The sequence below is a fragment of the Lynx rufus genome, unplaced genomic scaffold (genome assembly GCF_022079265.1).
Source record: "Lynx rufus isolate CCGP_SWC_20201006 ecotype Redwood Valley unplaced genomic scaffold, mLynRuf1.p SCAF_1, whole genome shotgun sequence".
Lineage (NCBI taxonomy): Eukaryota > Metazoa > Chordata > Mammalia > Carnivora > Felidae > Lynx > Lynx rufus.
In genome coordinates, this window is record NW_025814823.1 from 115,373,463 (window position 1) to 115,395,801 (window position 22,339).

The following is a 22,339-nucleotide window of genomic DNA, read 5'->3' on the forward strand; positions in this document are numbered from 1 at the left end:
CACTTACTGGTCGTTTGACTAAGTCACTTCTCTTATTATTATTTTTTTATTATTTTTATTTATATTAGAGAGAGAGAGAGAGAGAAAAAGCATGAGTGGGGGAGGGGAAGATAGAGAAGGGTAGAGAGAGAATCCCAAGCAGGCTCTACACTGTCAGTGGAGAGTCCAACACAGGGCTCAAACCCACAAACTGTAAGACCATGACCTGAGCCAAAGTCAGACGCTTAATCAACTAAGCCACCCAGGTACACCTTGACTAAGTCACTTCTGAGACTCAGTTTTGTCTATGAGACTCAGTTTTGTCTATAAAAATGAGGGTAGTTATAACACCTGCCCTCAAAGAATGCCTGGTACAATCAACACTCAGTAAATGTGAATTATTATGTGTATCTCTGGCTACGAATATAGTGCCTGGCACAAAGTAGGATCTCAGAAATGGCCAGGGAGCAGACTCCACCACACTTGGCTGTGGCCAGCTTTCTGTGATAAGAAGTACACAGGGGTACTCAGGGGTCCTCAGCCCCAGGACAAATTTCTGAATTGCCTGCCCAGAACCCATAGGACCTGCCAGCTAACAGCTTTCCTCTGCTTGCTTCTGAACAGCTGATGCTGAATCCACACTCAAATGCTTGCTGTGCCTCCATAAGGTGAGACAGATCCCAAAATAAACCAGAAGACAGAGAGAGAGAGACAGGAAAATCACTTCCAGGAACAAGCGGCTCACAGTGAGGATGCTGACAGTAATAACAGAGGCAGGCAGACTTCTGGAGGGTGACCTGCAGTTACTCTAGGGCTCCATGGATGGGGGGCCCAATACCCACCTGACCTAGTGGGAAGGCCCATGAAGTCATGGGTAGGTCTCCTGGTGTACCAGGCCACAGGAGGCAACCTGGAATCTACCTTCATATGAGCCCAGGCCACATATCCCAGTATGCCCTCCGTAGAGGCCTGAGGACCACAGAGCTGAGGTCCTCCCTTCAGAGACCTGAGGGGTCAGAAGGTACTGAACTGGGGGTAATGTCAACAGAAACTAGCCATTTTCTTCAAAGTCCCCAAAAGATACTCCATCATCTTCCTGGGCCACTCCTTGAATTTCAGGCAGGAAAAGCTGTGCTAACCCTTTCCGCTCCCTCATCAAAAATCTCTGTATAAGGAGAGAGAGAGAGCATTTCAGGACCATAGAAGTCTCTCTTCTCACCTTAAGTTCTCTTCCCCCATCAAAGACCAGAGAGGACAGGAAGCCTACATACTCAAGCACCCTTACTGGCATCCAATTCCACAACCAAGTTGAAGGGGTAGCACAAATTTACCATCTAAAATCAGAACTAACTATACTGGGTGATATCTTCATGTCAAGAATCCTCACAACAGGCAGAGCAAGCCATTTCCCCCATGTCACCAAAGGGGAAACTGAAGGGGAGAAGGATTCTGTGACTCGCCCAAGATCTCCTAAATAGCAAAGCTAGGATTTGAACCCAGGACTGGCTGAATCTAAAGTCTGTTCTCCTAACTACTAAATTATACTACCTTCCCATTCATCTACCCATCAAATAAGTTCCCAGAATTGGCTACATTCCTTTTAACATTCCTTCAGGTAGCTGTGGTGGAAATTCCCAGGCAGCATTCAGAATGTGGTGAATTAAATATTACACTCTGACTAAAGCCAAGTGCCAGCTATCCACACAGACCACTGAGAGGTCAATATCCTGCCAATAGACACACATACAAAACCTTTGCAACATACAAACAGAACACCTCAATCCTGGACTGGGGCCCAACGAAGTCTCTACCTCCATTGGTCTGACTCCATAGTGCCACACTCTGAATCACCTCACATCACACACTCAGGCCAGAATAAACCTCTCACCTAACCTTCCCTCACTCCTCTTGCTTTGATGGTCAGGATAGGCAAAAATACTCTTGGGATGGGGCAGGCATGACTAGAACCAGACCTGTTTGCCCACTGAGATGTGGGGTCTGAGTGTTGTGCTCAACTACAACATACCAGCCTTTGGGGCAGGCTCAAGGAAATTTGGTGCAGATTTTACAAGAGCGTCTAGAGAAACTAGAAGGCAGAGGGTGATATCAATGGGGTATCAAGTTAAATGTAATGGGGTATCAAGTTAACTGTAAAAATAATATGTTCCATTCTAATTCTCCAGGAGGCGTTCAGAGCCCTCTGCCTGCCCTTGTCACAAATGCTCTGGCTCTCCCTCCCCAAGGCTAGAGAGAGAGGCTCTTCTATTTAAGCATTAATACAGCAACCCCACTGCCAGACGGCTGGGCAAGGTCCCCAGGTCAGAACTTTCATGCTTGTTTTGCAATGTGGACAAGGGCCTTGGAGGGTGCCACAGGAACAGAAAAGGTAGGACTGGGGGCCACGGGACATTGAATTCCATCTGGTCTAGGCACTTGCCTGATTAGAAGTGATTCGAGCACTTTTAACCTCATAAAACCAGTAGAAACAGTCCATATGTTCCACACCCGAACCCATTGAGTCTTCTCGTTTTGGTCCTCAAGGCCCAGCAGGCTCAGTTCTCAATGAAGATGGGGGAGGACAGTCAGAGGTTAGATCTGTTCAACCCAGTACCTCTATTCCTAAAACCTCCTTCTACCCCCTATGCCATTATTTCCTACTTCACTTCCTTGGTGTTTTATCACTCTTCAATGGCACCAACTACCCTTATGCAAGCCCAGTAGGAGTGACAGTGCTACCACAAAGTTGGCTGGCACAGTAAATGCTGCCCCTGTGAGCACAGCAGCAATGGGGGCAGTGAGGACATGGTGATGAATATTTGCATGGACTGATGAAACTCCACTGTGGCAGCTGCCAGGGCTTGCCATCCACCTTGTCACAGTGAAAAGTACAAAAGCCTACTCTTGAGAACAGACTCAAGTGTCATCATAGTGTGGTTACCGTCAAGAATGGCTGGGACTAGAAGGACAACGGTTAAGAAGGTGGGTCTAGGCTCTCTTTGGTCAATGGCATAGGACAAGTTAGCTCAGTGAGTTAGGTCAATGAGCCAATGTTTTCATAAGACAATGAAGATCATCACAGTTACTACTGTGAAGACTGAACAGGATTATGCACATGAAGCACCTAACTCAATACCTGAATATAGTAAACACTCCACAAATGCTGGTTACTTTCTAAGAAATGGTTCCAGGTTCTTAAAAGGGCTAGAAAGTTGTTCCTTCTGAGGATGCCCCATTTTTTTTTTATTTATTTTATTTTATTTTTTTTTTCAACGTTTATTTATTTTTGGGACAGAGAGAGACAGAGCATGAACGGGGGAGGGGCAGAGAGAGAGGGAGACACAGAATCGGAAACAGGCTCCAGGCTCTGAGCCATCAGCCCAGAGCCCGACGCGGGGCTCGAACTCACGGACCGCGAGATCGTGACCTGGCTGAAGTCGGACGCTTAACCGACTGCGCCACCCAGGCGCCCCGAGGATGCCCCATTTAAAAACCAGGCCAGGACCAGCCCCTGTTTCTTGGCACAAGTTCCTTTAACAACAGAATACTCCTGCCCCTCATCGGTGCTCAGTACTCTCCTGTGAACAATATTTCAGCAGCATTGAGCCGAGCAGCAGAGCCTAAAATAGCATTTGCAGAGTGAGGCACATGTCACTGCCTCTCCTGTGTTTCAGAAGAGTGCAAGGAAAGAAAGTTTTCAATCACTTGTTCAGAAAGCTCGGCCACCCACCACCTGCCTTCCTTTCACGGCACTCACATGCCGCAATCTCTGTTCTGCTGGAAAATGAAAGTCCCTGAGCCCTGCAGCAACAGCCATCACCCCAAAGGACCATACTGTTCCCCTCCAGTGGGCCAGAGCCTCTGCTCCTTCAAAGCAGCCCTGTGGGCACGAAGGACATATGCACTTAGAATCCAGAATGTGTTTCACATGGAGCTGAGCTTGGTACCTGGCCGAAGGGCCTGCCACTCATGGGTTGGGTGAAACACCTCCAGGACCTCAGAGTCCAGCTCCTCTTCTGCCGTGGTTTCCTTTCTCTCTGCTTCTTTGGTGCTGCTCTTTTCTGGGCTGGTGAGCGCAAACTCCTTCAGAGAAAAGAAAACACAGGGCGTGACCCACCAGAACTAGGCACGAGGCATAGAGAACATGGCCTGGGTTGTATACTCTTCTCCTCCATACTCCTCCCCTCTCTAGCCTTGTTTGGACCACAGTGATACAGTTAAATGAACACAGCATGTGTTATACATACATAGCACTTTTGTACATACCTAAGGAAAAACTCCACAAAGTTCAATACTATCTCAAGGAGGTTAAGGGAACATACTGGGAAGAAGGGTTGGCAAAGGAGACAATAAGAGACTTCTACTTTTTATTTTCTATGCTACTATACTGTATGATGTTTAAAACTCCTACCTATTGCTCTTACAAATAAAAAAGATACATTAGGGTACCTGGGTGGCTTAGTTGGTTGAGCATCCGACTCTTAATTTCGACTCAGGTCATGATCTCATGGTTCATGAGATAGAATCCCATGTCGACTTCTGTGCTGACAGTACAGAGCTTGCCTGTGATTTGCTCTCTCCCTCTCTCTCTCTGCTCCTCCCCTACTCATGCTCTCACTCTCTCTCTCTCTCTCTCTCTCTGCCTTTCCCCTGTGCACACATGTGCTGTCTCTCTCTCAAAATAAATAAACATTAAATATATATATACATATATACAAATATATATAAATATATATAAATATATTAAATATATATAAATATATTAAATATATTAAATATATATATGTATATGTATGTGTATATATATATATATATATATATATATATATGAAAAAACACATATCAATGGGAGAATAAATCTTCAAATAGCCACCCCAGACATACAAAAGATGCCAGCTGAGGCCCAACTGATTCCTATGCAGTCCAGCAGGACACAATAAGAGCCTGGCAATTCCCCAGGGTGCCTACAGGGCATAAATGACCACTTGGGACATAACAATCCATGGTGAAATGGCTGCAAGTGGGAAGCTGGGAGTTTGGTCGGGCTGAGGGAGGAAGAAGCCACAGCTGAAAACCTCTTCCTACAACCTGTTTCCTTCCACCCCCTGGAGAGCATGGAGGATTAATGAGATGGTGTCTGTGGAGCATCATGAGCTCAGGAGACAGAGATGCAAGATAAATACAAAGTATTATTCATTTTGCTCCTTCCCGGCCTCCAATTCTTCGTGTCCAATTTTTAAACCTTTCTTGCATAAAAGCAGTAAGACCTCTGGAAAATAGAACCAGAGGGTTCTAGAGCTCTGGCATAGCAAGAAGGAACCCACACTAGTACACCAGGAGGTTATTTCAACCTTCCCACCTCCCAAGTCTTCCCCTATTAACAGTGAGCACATTTCGTGAATTCCTATGAACTCAAACCTGTTCAAGGAACTTGACACACATCTCATTTTGGCTTCCCAATAATCCTAACCTTGCATGAGAGGCAGTAATGCATCTCTTGCAAGCAACACCCCAGCTCCAGATATGCATCCCCACCTATCTTGTCCCTCAGGGTCTGATTAGCTGTCAGAGGGAAGGGCAAGGTGTTAAAGTATTCATGATAACAATGTAATGCCCCTCCAAGGGTTTTTAACATTTTAACAAGAAATAAAGGCATGAAATTCAGATGACAGGATTTCAAATCTTGTTAAGGACCAGTAAGGAAGACATCTTGGACAAGAAGAGGCCCTCAAATCACATCCCAAGTAATGAGAGGCCAAGACTACAGCAATAGTACTTAAGAACTTAAGCTCCACATCAGATAACCTGAAGTTTAATCCCAGTTTATTGTGACTCCCAGAAAGTTACTTAATTTTCTAAGCCTATTTCCATATTTGTAAAGCAGAAATACTAATGACATCTAACTCATACATTAGATGAGGAACTATCTTGTAAACCACTAGACCCCAGATACATGGTAGGGATTACTCTTACTACATGTAAAGACCATCACAGGTTCCAGGTTGGATGAGTCTGTACTATGACATCCAACAGTGACTACACACTGTGACATTATTCAGGCAGGTCAGGTTTTGGTTGTGGTCTCACCTGTGCGGCCTGGCTGTCAAATGCCTCCTACCTTCAACTTGAAGCTTGCAAAGATCTGAGCTCAAAAGAAAGCTAGGAGAAGAGTAGACATGCTTGGGAAACTAAAGGAAAGACAGAATGGCAGGAGACACTGGCCTAAAGCCAGATTTCCTAAGAGCAGGCTCTATGTGAGTCTCTTTCACCAATGTACCCCAATGCCCAGCAAAGGACTAAGTTTGTAATCCAAGAACAAAGGAATGAAGAAACGACCCTGTCCCACAGGCAGGTATGTCTTCTGGAGGCCTTGGACTGAGGAAAGCCCAAAGTAGCCACGTCTACTAGAACCCAGGCACTAGCCCCACATTGCAGAACAAAGAATACCTTGTCTACAAATACTCAAAACCCATGTAATCCAGGGCCGAGCCATGCTGGCCAGCCTCTGCCATAAGCACCACACACTAGACCATGGGACTAGGAGAATATAAATAGAATTTACCTCAGAAGTATGGGGGTCAAATGCCTCCAGGGGCCAGGTAGGGCCAGCAGTAAAACAACAGGTTGTTGGGGGGCTGTGAAAACTGGAGCCCTCCTGCCTTGACTAAGGAACGCAGCTGCTACTCAGCTGGTCCACCACTGCCATGAAAAAGAGAAAACAGAAAAACAGATGATTTTTACATAAAATTTTTGTATTTTAGAACACTAAGACGGCCAAACTAAACCTCTCTAAGCTTTAAATTGCAACTCTTGCTTTAGTCTATTAGTCAGGTAACTGCTGGCAGGTATAGCTGTAAGCAAGCAACCAAATCCTTGTCACTAAGAGAAGCAGTAAGAGGCGATAGGAATGGGAATGATGAAAACATGGCAGAAAACCCTTCAAACACTAGGCTGGGGGAGTGTTCATTCTCTTTTTCCACATTTCTTTCAACATTAATAGATTCAAGATGGAGACCGATGAACCACTGAGCCGCATGCCTCAGGCTCTAGGGAGGCTAAATACTTTCACAGTAATCCCACCACTGCTGAAAATGTTTTCCGACCTTCCGGTTGGTGTCACCTTTGAACCAGATTTTAAGCGACACACACACATACACAGATACACACAATCTGCCATTATTTTATAGTACAAATCTGTTTTTAGTAGGGGTGATAAAAAATTGGTGCTCCTGTGATCAGCTCACCCTATTCACCAAATCTAACTCTGAGCAACTTGGCACTGTTTGCCCAAATCACATCTGACAAGCACTGAGGGAGTCAGTTCAAAAAGGGCATTCCAGGAAAGGTTTTGAGGAAAAGCAGCATCATGGGGATGAGACTGTAATGGTAACAGCAACTACCATTTGTAGCTCTGGGCTAAAGTGCCTTCCATGCCTCACAACTCACCCAAGTTTCATCTGTGGAGCACAAATTTTATTCCCATTTTATAGATGAGGACAGGTATCGGGCCTGAGCAAAAATCACACTGCTGAGAAAAGCAGACAAAAATTTAAGTCCAGGCCTGCCTGTCTCCAAAGCCCATGCATGAATTTTGACTCACTTCTGTGTTTCTGTTCTAAGTTATGTGTCCTAATGGCTATGCCCTGCATACTGAGGGAATGAAGGGGCAGGGGGGGAAGGGCACACTGAGATCACCTTAGCGCATCTACCAGCACACACCCCCACCACCCCCACCCCCTCAGGGGAAAGGGAAGGTTTTCACGGTCCAAGTAACAAACCACAGTCCCAGAGAAAGGACAAGCAAGACTAGCCTCTCTCTGCCCGGGAAGGGTTGTCAACAGCAGATAAAGACCAAGGGGTGAGAGAAGCCAGCCAGCCCTTGGTCAACAAGTAAACCCCCCATGTTCTGGTGCCCTCTCAGCTGGCTTCTCAGGGCTCCCTTCCATACTGAAACCTCAGCACTCTTTTCCCTGCCACCATCACTCCAAATACCAATCTCCTCTCAACTGACTGGCAAGAAATCCAGCTAAGGTGTTAGCTGACAACAGCTTACCATGTCTCACTTCCTTGCACTTGTATCTGAGTAAGAGATTCTTAAAGACCAAAGCCTTCAAGATCCAGGAGAATGAATGAATCTCTCTAATGGTAAGCTGACAGACGCTGTGACAGAGACAGACTGCCATGGCAGTATTTTGGGCTAGGACCCTGACTAACAAAGCCCTATATTAAACCATAAAAGCAGACACCCTTTTACTGAAAATAACAGCTGACATTTATTGACCATACTCTGCCAGTCCCAAAGCTAGGTGCTTCATATATATTTTTATATATGCATACAAATCATGCATAATCTACATTAAAATCTTAAGAGGGAAGTATCAACCCCATTTTACGGATGAGAAAACAAAGCTCAGAAATGGCCAAATTGCCAAAGTAGGGGGTGCCACTTACCAATGGTCTGTGCTCCTTCCACTGGATTCCACTACCTCCTTCATACTCACTACTTTTTGAAGGCCAGTATACTACACAACCCCATCCCTTCAGCATCCACACTGCTCCTAAGTTGTGGCATCTCAGGGAGGTATCACAGCAGAAGATCGTACCCTGATACACACAATCTTTCCTGGGTAGCCATTAACCTGTACAAATGCCTTTGGAGAGGACAATTCCAGGCCACCAGGACCTCTTGCCTGGACTCAAGGCTCTGAATAAAGGATCATAAACACCCCCAGCTACCCCACCACCCATTTTCACTGTTGTGAAGATGGCTGACTGCATAATTTGGATTTTAAATGCCAACAGGGCAGCAATTTTTACGGTATGAGAGAAAAGATGCTTCAACTCCTACTTGTGCTTAGCACATGATGAAAGATTATGACAAATGGATACAGCTTAGGAACAGACATAAGGATAAAAGTAGCTTCTGTTGATGAAAGTCAGTATTAACATTTTTCTGAGACTAGACTCAATAGAGCTAATATAAATGGGCCAGAATAATTATGGCTCTGAAAGCTCATCTATTTGGTTGGACTATTATCCAAAAGGGACTTACTAACACACAGTCCTTAAGCAAATTCATCAGCACGTTTTTGTTAATTGTGCATCTGCTAAAGCTCATCATGGGAAGCACCGGATCCTCATGAGCTGCAGGTTGAGCGGGGGCGGGGAGGGAGGGGAGTACACAGCCCTGATCCCTCCAGACACTTGGGTGCTTTTCTGGTCTAGGCTATGACAAAGACAGCCCCTAACTCAGGCTGTGGCCAGTCCCACCCTCAGGGGCCAATGGAATCTCATCCTCATTATCCTTGAGGAAAAGGCCAAAAAAAACTAGCACCAGTAAGATCTTAGAGAACATTAAAAGCTCAAAAGGATTCGTGACTCCTAACTGTACTTCCTCTTCTGCTCCACAAAGTGAGCAGAAAGGCAGAGAAAAAACAAATGACTTCAGAGAGAACGTGGAAGCTTGCCATGAGCCAGAGGTAAACCTCAGCTGAGCTGGATTGCTATTAAATTCATCACAATTGTCATTTGCACTTCAAGGCCCTCCGCTCCAAAGCCTTCAACACTTACCCAACATTTAGCAGGAGACCCTGGGGTTGAGGAAGGTGGCCAGGGGAAAGGGAAACTGTCAGAAAGCTGACAGTCAAGGCTTCTCAGGGGAAAGCAAAGAGGAGACACTGGGAGCTGGTGAAGGGCAGCTTATTGCTGGGGCCAGCCAGGCAAATGGGGCCAGGAGTCTTAGCATGCTGCAGCCAGGCCAAGCTCAGGGCTTTCTTGGTCATTCTACTCCTGCCTGTGACTGTGACAGAAAGCCTAAGCAGTGAGGTCTAGGTTAATGAAGAGAGGCTTAAAAAGAAGAGGAAGAAAAAGGACAGAGGAAAAGAGGATGGAGAGACAGAGACAGATGGAAAAAGCACAAGGAAGACAGGAGTAGAGGAAGAAGCTGAGTCTTACTTAGTGCTCACCACACAGGCAACCAGCTCCTGGGGAGAATCCTGATTTTCCCAACTCTGCCACAAACTGGCTGAATGATTCTGGCCAAGTTACTTAATGTCTCTGAGCCTCAGTCTCCTTCTGAAAATGAGGGATAATAACTGTAGTTGTTCACTTCTTAGGGGTTTTGGAGGGATTAAATGAGAATACATATAAAGCACTTACTAAAATAATTGGTACATGATAACCTCATCAACATTATCAGTATTACCATATCATCATCCTATTTTCTCCAAAGGGAAACTATGCCATGAGCTTCCTTCCTTTCTTTTGAGACAAAGTGTGCATGGGCATGAGAGTGGGTGAAGGGCAGAGAGAAAGGGGAACAGAGAGAATCCCAAGCAGGCTCCACGCTGTAAGCACAGAGCCAGACCCAGAGCTCAAACTAATGATACAGGGATCATGATCTCAGCCAAAACCAGGAGTCAGACACTTAACCGACTGAGACACCCAGGTGCCCCTATGCTATGAGCTTTAAACAGAGGCCAGAGGACTCAGTGGGGTGGGGAGGAGAGTACACATACTCCTTGACCCAGTGCTAACCACATTCCTGTAAGAAAAATAAAAGCTCACCCTACTCCCACAAAAGCCTTGGTGGCATGGAGGCTTTCTTGGAGCCTACAGGGATTCTTCTATTTGTGTTAAGAAATTTACCGGGTTCTGATGACTGAGGCAGAAGGTGAAGCAGGAAGCCATCAGCAGCCCGAGCAGCATTCCCAGAAGAGCCATCCTAGAAGGGGACAGGCCCTGGGGAGGCACAGTTAGAGACCTGAGGAATGTAAACAAAGAAGACAGAAGGTAAACAGGAAGCTGGTGCCTGATCCCCCAGCAATGTGATTCCAATGATGTCATGTGTTCAATGGATATCAGACATTTCCTGCACAGATGTGTCAAAGGTCTTCCTTCTACCACAGGAGAAGATCTAAAGGAAGCTTCCAGCTACCATAAGGAGTCCAGCCACTCATGACCAGATATGCCTTGGTTGGAAGCAGAGAGCCAAGCAAGACTCTCACGTGAGATAAACAGTTGGGGTCCCTTCCTTCCTCACTATCAACTTATTGTCAGGTTGTACAGGGTGATATTGGCTATGATAAGGAGAGAAATAAACTAACCAATTGATTTGTGTATCAAGAGACATGGGTCCAAATCCTCATAAGTCATCATAACCGTTCACTTCTAAACCATGCTCACAATTATATCTGAAAACAGATGCCATCAGTATCCCATCAACCAGCAAAGTTCCATATTCCCAAGCCATGAAGTCTTACACATCACTTTTCAAATGGCCCAACTATCCGAAGTATAGGCCCTAGTAGCTGTTAAAATCAAAACAAAAGCATAAAAGGATATCCCATGTTCATGGATTAGAGACTTAATATTGTTAAGATGACAATATTACCCAAAGCAATATTCAGATTCAATGCAATCCCTATCAAAATACCAAGCCTGTTACAAAAATGGAGAAACCCTTCTTAAAATACATAAGGAATTTCAAGGGACCCAAAGTAGACCCAAAGATGTAGGAAAAAAAGAACCAAGTTGGAAGACTCATACTTCCTGAATTCAAAACTTATTACAAAGCAATAGTAATCAAAACAGTGTGGTACTGGCATAAGGGACAGATGTAAAGACCATTGGAATAGAACTGAGGACCCAGAAATAATCATGTGTACTCAAATGATTTTCAACAGGGTGCCAATACCATTCAATGGGGAAAAAATAGTCTCTTCAACAAACTATTCTGGAACAACTGAATAGCCACATGCAGAAAATGAGATGGAATCTACCCTTTTGTCATGTACAAAACTTAACTCAAAATGTATCTAAGACCTAAATTTAAAAGCTAAACTTTTACAAGAAAATATAGAGGAAATCTTCATAACCTTATATTTGGTAGTAGTGTCTCAAAAATGACACCAAGACAACAGGTGATTTAAAAAAAATAACTAAATTAAACTCCATCAATATGTAAAAACTTTTGTGCCTCAAAGGACCTTATGAAGAGATTGAAAAGACAGCCAACAACATGGGAGAAAATATTTGCAAATCACCTCTCTCTGATAGGGTTTAATAACCAGATACATAAACAACAATGATCGCTATAATTTTTTTAAAAAGAAAATAACAAATATTAGCAAGGATGTAGACAAACTGGAACACCTCATACATTAGTGGTGGTAATGCAAAATGGTACAGCTGCTGTGGGACACAGTTTAGCAGTTCCTCAAAAAGCAAAACACAGAATTACCTTAAGATCCAGAAATTCTACCCCTAGGTATTTATTCTACCTAACAGTTCTGAAAATAGTGATTCAAACAGATACTTCCATGCAAATGTTCCCAGCAGGATTATTCACAATAGCCAAAAGGTGGAAACAACCCCAATATCCATCAACAGATCAATGGATATTTTTAAAGTGTTGTGTATACATACAATGGAATATTATTCAGCCATAAAAAGAATGCAATTCTGATACATGCTTCAACATGAATGAGCCTTGAAAACATTATGCCAAGTGAAATAAGCAAGGCACAAAAGAACAGATATTGTATGATTCTATTTAAATGAATTTTCTTGAATAGCAAACTCACAGAGACAGAAAGTAGATTATAGGTTACCAGGGGAGTTACTACTTAATGGGTACAGAGTTTCTTGGTACAACAATTTTGGTCAGTAAACTAGAGTGGCAGTCAAGAGAACTTAATCCAAATTGTTGAACCACTATATAGTATACCTGAAACTCATCATTACACTGTAGGTTAACTAATGGGAATTTAAATGAAATCTTAAAGAGAAACACGTGTACTTTAAAAAAAAAAAAACTGGCAAATGACCTAGGAAAGAAAGGCAGAAAGAGAAATAAAACAAGCTAAAAATTTTAAGAAGCCTTAGAAAAAGTCAGAACAGGGGCGCCTGGGTGGCTCAGTCAGTCAAGCGTCCAACTTCGGCTCAGGTCATGATCTCACACTCCTTGAGTTCGAGCCCCGCGTCGGGCTCTGTGTTGACAGCTCAGAGCCTGGAGCCTGCTTCAGATTCTGTGTCTCCCTCTCTCTCTGCCCCTCCCCTACTCATGCTCTGTCTCTGTCTCAAAAAAAAAAAAAAAAAAAAAGAAAAAGAAAAAAAAAGACAAAGTCAAAACATGTCAGCATTACTTCAAGCCCTTATAAAAGGTTTGAATGTTGATCACTCAGCCCTAATATATCTCATTAGGCCATGTATTCAAAAAAAGCTTAACTGTATCAGTTATAGGGGAATATCTCTGAAGATTATGGTGCTTACCTTTTCTCTTTCCTATTCCTGCCCCACTACGTGCTCCACCTCAAGAAAGTGGTCCTTTAACATGACTGCAGTGGGACCCAAAGTCCTACCTGAACCCACTGTCAGAAGTTATTACCGACTTGCCCAGCCCACACCTTCTCAGAGGCAGACGGAAACTTTCCCTAAGGACATCTGGAACCATAAAGGAAAACAGCCCTGCTGGACCGGCACTGTGCTAAAAAAGCATAGCCAAATGGAAAAGCAAAGGCTTGGGCACTAAAAATAGCTGCTACACTCACCCAGCAGCAAAAGCCTTTGCTTTCTGCCAGCTTCTCCCCTCTTTTTTCGTCGATAAAATGGAGCGGCTGAGTGCCACATGAGCTTTCCCCAGCAACCTGTTTCCCTGGGGCACCAATCATACGGAAAGACGGGGAGTGAGTTCACAACACAGCATTAGGTTCTGGACAGGTGCCTGACCATACCTGAGTGTGCGTGGCAGGGGAGGGGGCAGTGGCCAGGCTTGGTGAGCATGCACAAGGAGCAAGCAGAGACTTCCACATCAGGAATGAAAGGGCTGGAAAGGCCCAGGGAGATGGGTCCCAAGAAAAGACAGCCCTGGAGCTTCCTATAATGCCCCATACCTTTCTTAATCCTCAGCCTTTGGGGGAAAGGAAAATACAGAATGGAAGCAGGGTGCATTATCAGGAAATAAACCGTAAGAGAAAACAAAGATTATCCCCAAAGTCACAGATTTCCTTTGCCTGCATGAATAGTGTTCAAGTGTACATGGATGTACACACACACACTTCAACACTCCCTTCTCACAGCCAGGGATAAACACTGGAATTGATGCTGGGGGAAAAGATGAGGAGGAAGAGATAAATGAGAATGAATTAGTCAAGGGCAAAGAAGACAAATGAGCAGGAAATCCAGAAAAGACTGAAGAAAAAGAGGTCGAGGGCAGCTGATACATAAACAGCAGCTTCCCCACCCCACCCCCACCCCGAAGTGGGAAGGGGAATGCGTGGGGAGGGGGCAGGGGAGGTGGCGAGAGAAATGGCAGCTCCCACAAGGTTCCCAGCCGCCTCCATCTCCTGCACACACACTAATGCCCTCAAAAGCATTTTATGCCAATACTAAGGATGAGACATCGATTCACAAATGGATCCTTCGTCTCCCCCCAGTAATTCCACATGGACTGCACACCTGACCTATTTACTGCCTCCATATATTTCTCCATGAAACACCAAGAGACAGAACATGTTGCAGGGAGGAGGTGCCTGAGGAGAGACAGGAGGAGTGAGGCTGGGAAAAAGATATGTCACAGTTTCCCAGGCTTTGCAGGGGTACCCTAAGAGCAAGTGCAAATTCTGCAACATACAGGCACACACAAGCATCAGTGATGGTATCCTGTGTCCTGCTAAGCAGTCTGGCCTGCAGCCACGTCACCTGGTCTTGGTCCTTACTCAACAAGTAACAAGTAGAAAATACGCAGTTTTCTCTGGGCTTTAGGCTGAAGGTGAGGGTGGGGGAGTGTGGAAACAGACTAAAGAGAGGTGGCACACAGCTGTGTTTTACCAGGACAGCTGACATCCCACATCACAAGCAAGTATCTGGGCAGCAGCAGCAGCTAAAGAAAACCTCAGACAATAACGTAAGTAAAGCCAAAGTCATGGCATCCCTTTGAGGCACAGTTGGCACACTTGGGCTGATGTTAGTGCCCTTCCCAAACCCTACTTACCACCCCTAACACTGGATTTGCCTCATCACCTGCCCCTGTACACCCTGCAAAATAAACCTTCCTGTCATTCTTTGCTCTCACTGGAAGACAGACCAAAGTCTTCACATTACGGTCTTCTTCTGACTTCAAACACCATCATTCAGTCTGGGAAAGGGAAACACATTTCAGTGTTTCAGCAGTTACTCTTTCCTTAAGTATCCTTGGGCTTTGGGACAAGAAGATAATAAGGACTAACAATGAAATGTCCATTTTTTCCATCAAAACTGGCCATCTGTAAGCTGTACCTTTATGTAAATTGAGGGTAGATGCTCCAGCAATCTGTATTATCAGCTTACTGCAGCCCAGAGCAGATGCTTGTGGTATGGGTAGGAGGAGGCCCTTCGACTTTCTAGACCTTGCCTCTCTTGGGGCCTCATGTCCTCTACTCAATTCAGATAGGACTGGGGGAGAGGATTAGGCCCTGGGTAAATAAGACGCCTCCCGTAACTTCTATCTTCTCTCAAGGCAGGAAAACAAAAGAATGTGATGAGGATGGCAAGAAGCCAAAGGAGAAGTGGGAGTGCTGGATCTCTGAAAGCTTCTTAGATGGGTGGCAGACCCCACGGACAGTGGCTGCTCTCCAGTCTCAGGGCCAGAGAAGAGTGAGAATAGGAAAAGGTCACAAGTGTCCTGGGCAGGCAGAGTCACGTCAGCAAACTGCCTGAGGGCACTTTGAATTCCACCTCATAAAATGCTCACATTCTTAACCTACAGTTTGTGTCCATGTATTTGTTTCTCCAAATCTAGAAAAGTGAAAGGGCAAGAATTCCTACCTCTATCTTAAAAGAAGGAAATTGAAGCAAAAAGATAAAAACATGGATATAAAGTCTAATACATGAATTTAGATTCAGAATGATCGAAGGCCATTTCTTAGCTCTGTCTATTCCTAGCTGTGTGATCTTGAATACAACTTACCAGACCTCAGTTTCTTTATCTGTAAAATGGCATAGTAAGAGCTCCTACTTCAAAGAGTGTTAGAGAGGATTAAATAAAAATATGGAAAATGCTTAACAAAGCACCTGGCACCTACTTATCATTAGAGTAGGGATGATGACCTGCCCTTGGACACACAGGCAATCAGAGCCAGTCCAGGCACCCTGGTACAACTCTCCAGAGCTCTGCCACTTACAGAATCTACACATTCTTTAGCTGGCCCTATATCTCAAACTTTAGGACCAAAGCCTTTTTTTTTTTTTTTTTTTTTTTTGGCTATCTTCGCCCAAGAGGTGAAGGAAACAGATGTTGGAAGAGCACCCACCCCCAGCTAAAAAAGGAGAGATGAAAGCCAGTTTTCTGCTGAGCCCCAAAGCAGACCCAGCGCACTCAATGCTTTTCCCAGCATACTTGTGTCCAAAGAGCCAGGCCACCATCATGTAGAACTGCCAACTGCAGGAACACCTGTCAAAACAACCTTCTGCTTTACAGACTGAAGGTTAGAGGATGAGCTCTTCCTACAGACACACATTCATTACTATTTATGGGCTGCACAAACTCATATACACATACACGGTCACTCACCTCTACACAAACAAACTCACCGCCTAATCTGAGCAAATACGAAGCTGAAGAAACAACGCAAAGAGGACATTGGAAGGACAGTCCTGACAAAAGAAAACAATGTGCAAACGCTTAGGAAAAGAAATGGATTTTTAAAGAAAAATTTAAAGGACAAAAGAAATAAATTTGGAATAGTCAGGCAAACAGTCTCCTTCCCCCTAAGCCATAAACTACACAGCAAGTCAGGAGGAAAACAGCAATTAAATCCAAAGAGCCTATGAACAACAAAAGAAATGCGGCTTCTAATCCCATAACTAAGTCCATTACTGGCTGGGAGGCTGGACATGGAACATCCTTACCCACTGACCATTTGTGTAGTGGGGACAGTATCTGTTCCAAATATTGAGGTCATGCCTAGGGCTGAGCAAATACAGACTGCTCTCAACAGACTCAAGAAGGAAATTAACTAGAGGAGGCTGTTGGAGGTAGAAAGTTCACAAGAAACCTAAGCCTCTGCCTGAACAGACAGCTACAAAGCCAAAATCCACTCATGCACATGCCTTCAAAAGAGAGCCCAAGAGAGGCTTTTCCAGTAGCAATATAAGGACAGTGCTGGCCCCACCTGAGAGCACATAGAGCCAAGAATTCCATGAGCCCAGTGGGGACTAAAGCCCTGGGAGGAGGACAACATGGGAAGAAATAGAAAGGGGGCATTCTTGATACTCTGCACTCCAAAAGGTGAGAGACATAACAACTCCCATCCCTACCTTAGTAGGCAAGGAAACAGATCTTTAAGAAGGTGGCTAAGCATATTAGCAAAAAACTGCAATCTCAGAGACAAAAGACAGTGGCTCCAGCTAAAAGAAATCAAAAGACAAGCAGAAAGAGAGCAAAAGCAAAAGGGACAAAGCAAATGGGAGCCCAGGTCGGCCCTCTCTAGACTTATCCTTACTCAAACAAGGCTATCAAAAAACTAAATGCTAGAAAAGCGTTTTAAGACCCAATCTCCATTTGGACTGCTAAAGATCTAAACAACAGTGAGGGCACTTGATAGCTACATTAATAACCACAGTTCAATGCCTTCTGGCATGGAGCTTTTCAGTGGATCCACGAAGTCTCTGGTAACTTCACACCTATTGAATACAAAGAGGCAGAGAAGGTTAGGGCAGGGTAAGAATGTTGGTGCCATCAGCACAGAGGCAATAAGCAAAGCAACAAGAATAGACTCCCTGTCTTAGGGAGAAACCCAGAGAGAAAGAAAGAGCAAGAATAATCTTCAAGTCATGGCTGGAATATAGGAAAAGAAAAAAGCAAGCAAGGCAATCAAACAAGGAACGAGGACAATGGTGCAGAATCACAAAGGTCAACAGAGGAGAGAATCCTGAGAAAATCAAGTTCCAGGCAATGATGTCAAGAGATCAGTCAGAGTAAGGATGAGAGGGGCACCTGAGTGGCTTAGCAGGTTGATCGTCTGTCTCTGGATTTTGGCTCAGATCATGATCCCAGGGTTGTGGGATAGAACCCCACATCGGGCTCCACATTATGCATAAAGCCTGCTTGAGATTCTCTGTCTTTCCTGCCCCTGCTGCAAAAAAAATTTTATTTTATTTTTTTTCAATTCTTTAATTTTTTTTATTTTTTTTAACACTTATTTATTTTTGAGACAGAGAGAGAGCATGAACAGGGGAGAGTCAGAGAGAGAGGGAGACACAGAATCTGAAACAGGCTCCAGGCTCTGAGCTGTCAGCACAGAGCCCAACACGGGGCTCAAACTCACGGACCGCGAGATCATGACCTGAGCCGAAGTCGGACACTTAACCGACTGAGCCACCCAGGCGCCCCTGCAAAAAAAAATTTTTTAAATAAAAAAGAATGTGGATGAGAAGATCCACTGGGTTTGGCAATAAGGCCACCAGAGGGCCCTTCAAAAGAGGGTACATGAGACAAGAAATAGAGGCACAAAGGTAGACTGCTTTGAAAGCTTGAGTGGGTCCATTGAAGTTTGGAGATTTGGGGCCACTTCTCTAAATCCAATTTTTTCAATATTATCACTTGAGTCTCTTAATGAAGACAAAGAATTGGCTCCAGTGGTCAGGTCCTAAAGATGGATCCTCTAATGCCATACATTGGTTTTCTATGATTGTGTAGAGCTACCCCCTCCAACACACATGTCTTCAGGACAGAGACAGGCACAGTCACACCAGCAGAAGGAGGGAGCAGGGAGGCAAAGTCTTTAAGAACAAACTCCCACCAGACACAACTCCACATTCTCTGAGCTCTCCCATGCCCCAAACTGCTCAGAAGTTTTAGTTCTTGCACTTTGTAATACAGAATGGAGAGAAATACCCCAATGACACCAAATCCCCTAGGATTCAAATCAGTATCTGGACCACCCACAGGAAAATAAATTTTGTCTAAGAGCAATTATAGTCAACATTTATAGAGTACTTGCTATGCTCCAAGCAAAGTTCTAAGCTTATTTACTCTTCGCAACAACCATTTGACAAGGTTCTCATTCTGCCCAGGAGGGGACTGAAATCCAGAGAGGTTAAGTATTTTGCCCAAGTTCATGCAGCCAGAGTGGTAGTCAGGATTCAAAGCCAATCTGGCCCAGAACCCATCCTCTTTCCATAGACCATGCTGCCTTTCCAGTGATCTATGAATCAGCCACAGAAACTGGACTCATTTTACTTATTCTTCAACAGTGTGAATGGATACAAAGGCACACATTCTGTGTCAGGAGAAAATTTTTTAAATGAGCCTATTGGGGCCCTCTTGTGGAGAGACCCACCTCTACCATGTCCCAAGTTTTTACACTACACACAGACACACATACACACACATGTTTTCACACACATATGTTTTGATTGGTGAATGTCCTTGGCACAGCCCAGCTCACACAGGAGGCACAGATATTCAAGAAGAAGAACATCCTTGACTAAGACTGCAGCCAGGTCCCTGGCATCCTGTGTGTCTTCACCTCTTAACCTCCCATCATGCAGACTTCTCAGCTATACAAGAAGTGAAAGTATCTTTCTTCTCCAACCCCCAAACACTCCCCTCATATATACCCAACTGTCTGGTGAGAATGAAGCAGAGGGGAAGAGTAACTATATTGGCCAAGATGATATCCAAGCTTATTTCCAAATAGTCTGTGATCCTGACATCCCCACTCCCCATCCCAAAAACATTTAGGACAGGATTACCTCTACATGGCAAAAGAAAATGAAGCCAAAAAGGTGAATGTGGTTTTCCTAAGCACACCAGTAAGTGACAAGGTGAATTAGAGAAATACCCCAGACCCGGTCAGTTTACTTCCCCCTCGGCCCTAGATTACAAGCTCCCAACAGAGAGTGGGCAAGGAGACCTACTTCTTCTACCTGTTCTCTGATCCTGCCTAATGTCCTTAAAGTGACCAGCCTATGTCTGATAACAGCCAAGGTTACTAGAAGGTGTACTCTACTCCATCTCCACTCCAGTGTAATGAAAAGAATGTGGGCTCCGAATGTCAAGCCAGGTCACCTCACCTAGTTGTGGGACTCTAGGCAAGCTGCTTAACCTCTCCAGGTTTCCATTCCTTCATCTACAAATGGACTTGATAGTAACTACTTTACTTTGCAGGATGGTTCTTGGTGTTAAGTGAGATGTTATGAAGCATATAGTACAGTACCTGAACAAAGTGAGGACTCAAGAAGGTTGTAGCTCTCATTAACAACTACTGTGAGAGAAAATTTTGAATAAAGGACAGGATAAACAAAAGCAGTAAGGGCTTTATTCCCTTATAGAATTGTCTTGTGCTCTGACAATCAAGTTTTCCTTGGAACCCAGTTTCCCTGAGCCACAGGCCTGCCTACACACCAGGTGGCTACAGAGGCATTTCCACTCAAACCTCAGCAATGCTGGCTGGCTCTGCATCAGTGCCCAGTGAAGAGCTGACTGAGAATGGCCACTTCAGAATCCAGCTTCCTGGTGTCTCAGGCCTGTCTTCAAACTCCAATACCTCTAAGAGGGGAACAGGGAAGGCAGGAATAGCCAGGACACATTCAAGAGACCTAGATTTTGTGGATCACTCTAGACAGGGTCAGCTGGCATCCAGGGAATAAGGGACCAGGGCCTCCTTCTTCCCTCTCCTTTAAAATAATGAATGGATCTCCTGATAGTAGGCACAATGGGCTTTCTCGATAGCCTGCTTCCAAAGAATACCAAGGACTTTCACACATTCATCCACACACAACCTGGGGCTAGGGCAGAATCAGAGTTCATCTTTTCCTGCTGTCTCCAAGCTTCCAGAGGAGGTCAGAGCCTCTTAGTGAAACTATGATAGGAAGGAAGATATGACTTCCAGTCCATAGCTCCAAATGGACTATGTGCAAATCACTAAGAACACCAACCCTTATTCTGTGCTAGGCACTCTGGCACTTTGGATTACAAGCATCCAGCATTCACACTCTAGAAACAGATACCACACAAAGATATTTTACCATCAGCCTCAGTCCCCTGAGCACCATACTTCAGAACAGAACATACAAAAGATACCACTGCTGCCCTCAAGGGAGCTGACGTCCCGTTCACAATTAGTGGATAACATGGCTTTCCACAACAGAATTTGAGACAGCACAATTATCAAAAAGAAAGCCAACTTAAGAAATATACCATGAGAAAATAAATACCGCTCTAGGCAACTTGAGACACAAATTACAACTTTTAACGGATGAAATGAGCAACAATTAGGTTCCTCCTTAAACTAAATCAGGAGCCCCAAGAAAATAGCATTAACTTACAGAAACAATGAGCGCACCATAAGGACAGGTCACCAAACACAGAACTCGCTACTATCACATTGGCACTGACTATGTCTTCCAGGTAAATCAGCAACTGAAACATCATATTTTATTTTTAACACGCCTGAGAGTCCAAGACTATTTATAATCCCAGATTCTTAAAAACTTGAAAGGAGGATGAATTTTTAAATGTACACATTTACATATGTGGGCAGAAACACAAAAATCTGATGCCTCTCAACACAGCTCAGGGAGCCATAACTCACGGCTTTCACAATCCCACCTAACACCCAAAGAAAATCCGGGCGCCTTCTCCAAGAGATTGTGGGAGGCTGGGTAGGTAGCCAAGAAACAAAGAAACCTAAACTCAGCACTTGGCAGGACCATTAAGGAGCAGAGGATTTTAAATGCATTGTTTCTGACTCTAAATATGTCTACATTTATTACCAATTTGGGATCAGAAACCACATTTAGTTCTGCCGTGACCACGCACTAAAAATATTAAGCAGAGTATTGCCTAGGAAACAGCAGTCTTCCCTGCTGCAGTAGTCCCATTTCAGAGTCAACTCTGCCATGGTCCCAGGGCACCCCATCCTGGGCTTCACTGAGAGCCCAGTTAACAAGCAGAACTGCCACTGTCCTGCCAAGGCCTTGCTTGCTTTTTAGAACGCAGCGATAGGAGCCAGGGCTAGGGACTACACAACCTTGTCATCCTCTCCAAGGCTGTAACATGGTCAATGAAATTCCATTTCACAGGCCTGTAACAACTAGAACCCACCAGACTGGGAGCTCCATAAGGGTAGGGACAATTGTCCACTTAACCCACTGCTGTATCCTCACCACCCAGCATTGTGCCTGGCACTCAAAAATATCTGCTGATTGAACAAATCAACAATCTCAAAAGGGGTCATCTGGACTAGCACAATGGAAAACAGTGTTGTCATTAAAACAGGTGAAAAAAATGTTTAAATAGGTGAACTATGGATAGTGATGCTAACAGGAACACAGATACATATTTTTGAGCAGAAGCAGAACATAATAGCACACACATAGG

At 44.5% G+C, this 22,339-nt stretch overlaps 1 protein-coding gene across 2 annotated transcripts in view; it reads right to left on the reverse strand.

The window, feature by feature from the left end:
- The window catches only part of SIL1 (SIL1 nucleotide exchange factor), a 219,560-nt gene that overhangs the window by 155,908 nt on the left and 41,313 nt on the right, over positions 1-22,339 (reverse strand). The window contains exons 2-3 of one of the 2 annotated variants that reach the window (XM_047085439.1): positions 10,624-10,738; positions 3,924-4,059 (exon numbers count right to left, since the gene is read on the reverse strand). In XM_047085439.1, coding sequence (XP_046941395.1) covers positions 3,924-4,059; positions 10,624-10,698 — 211 coding nt within the window. In that variant the 5' untranslated portion in view covers positions 10,699-10,738. The remainder of the gene's footprint in view (positions 1-3,923; positions 4,060-10,623; positions 10,739-22,339) is intronic. The other variant, XM_047085431.1, reaches the window with a different exon arrangement.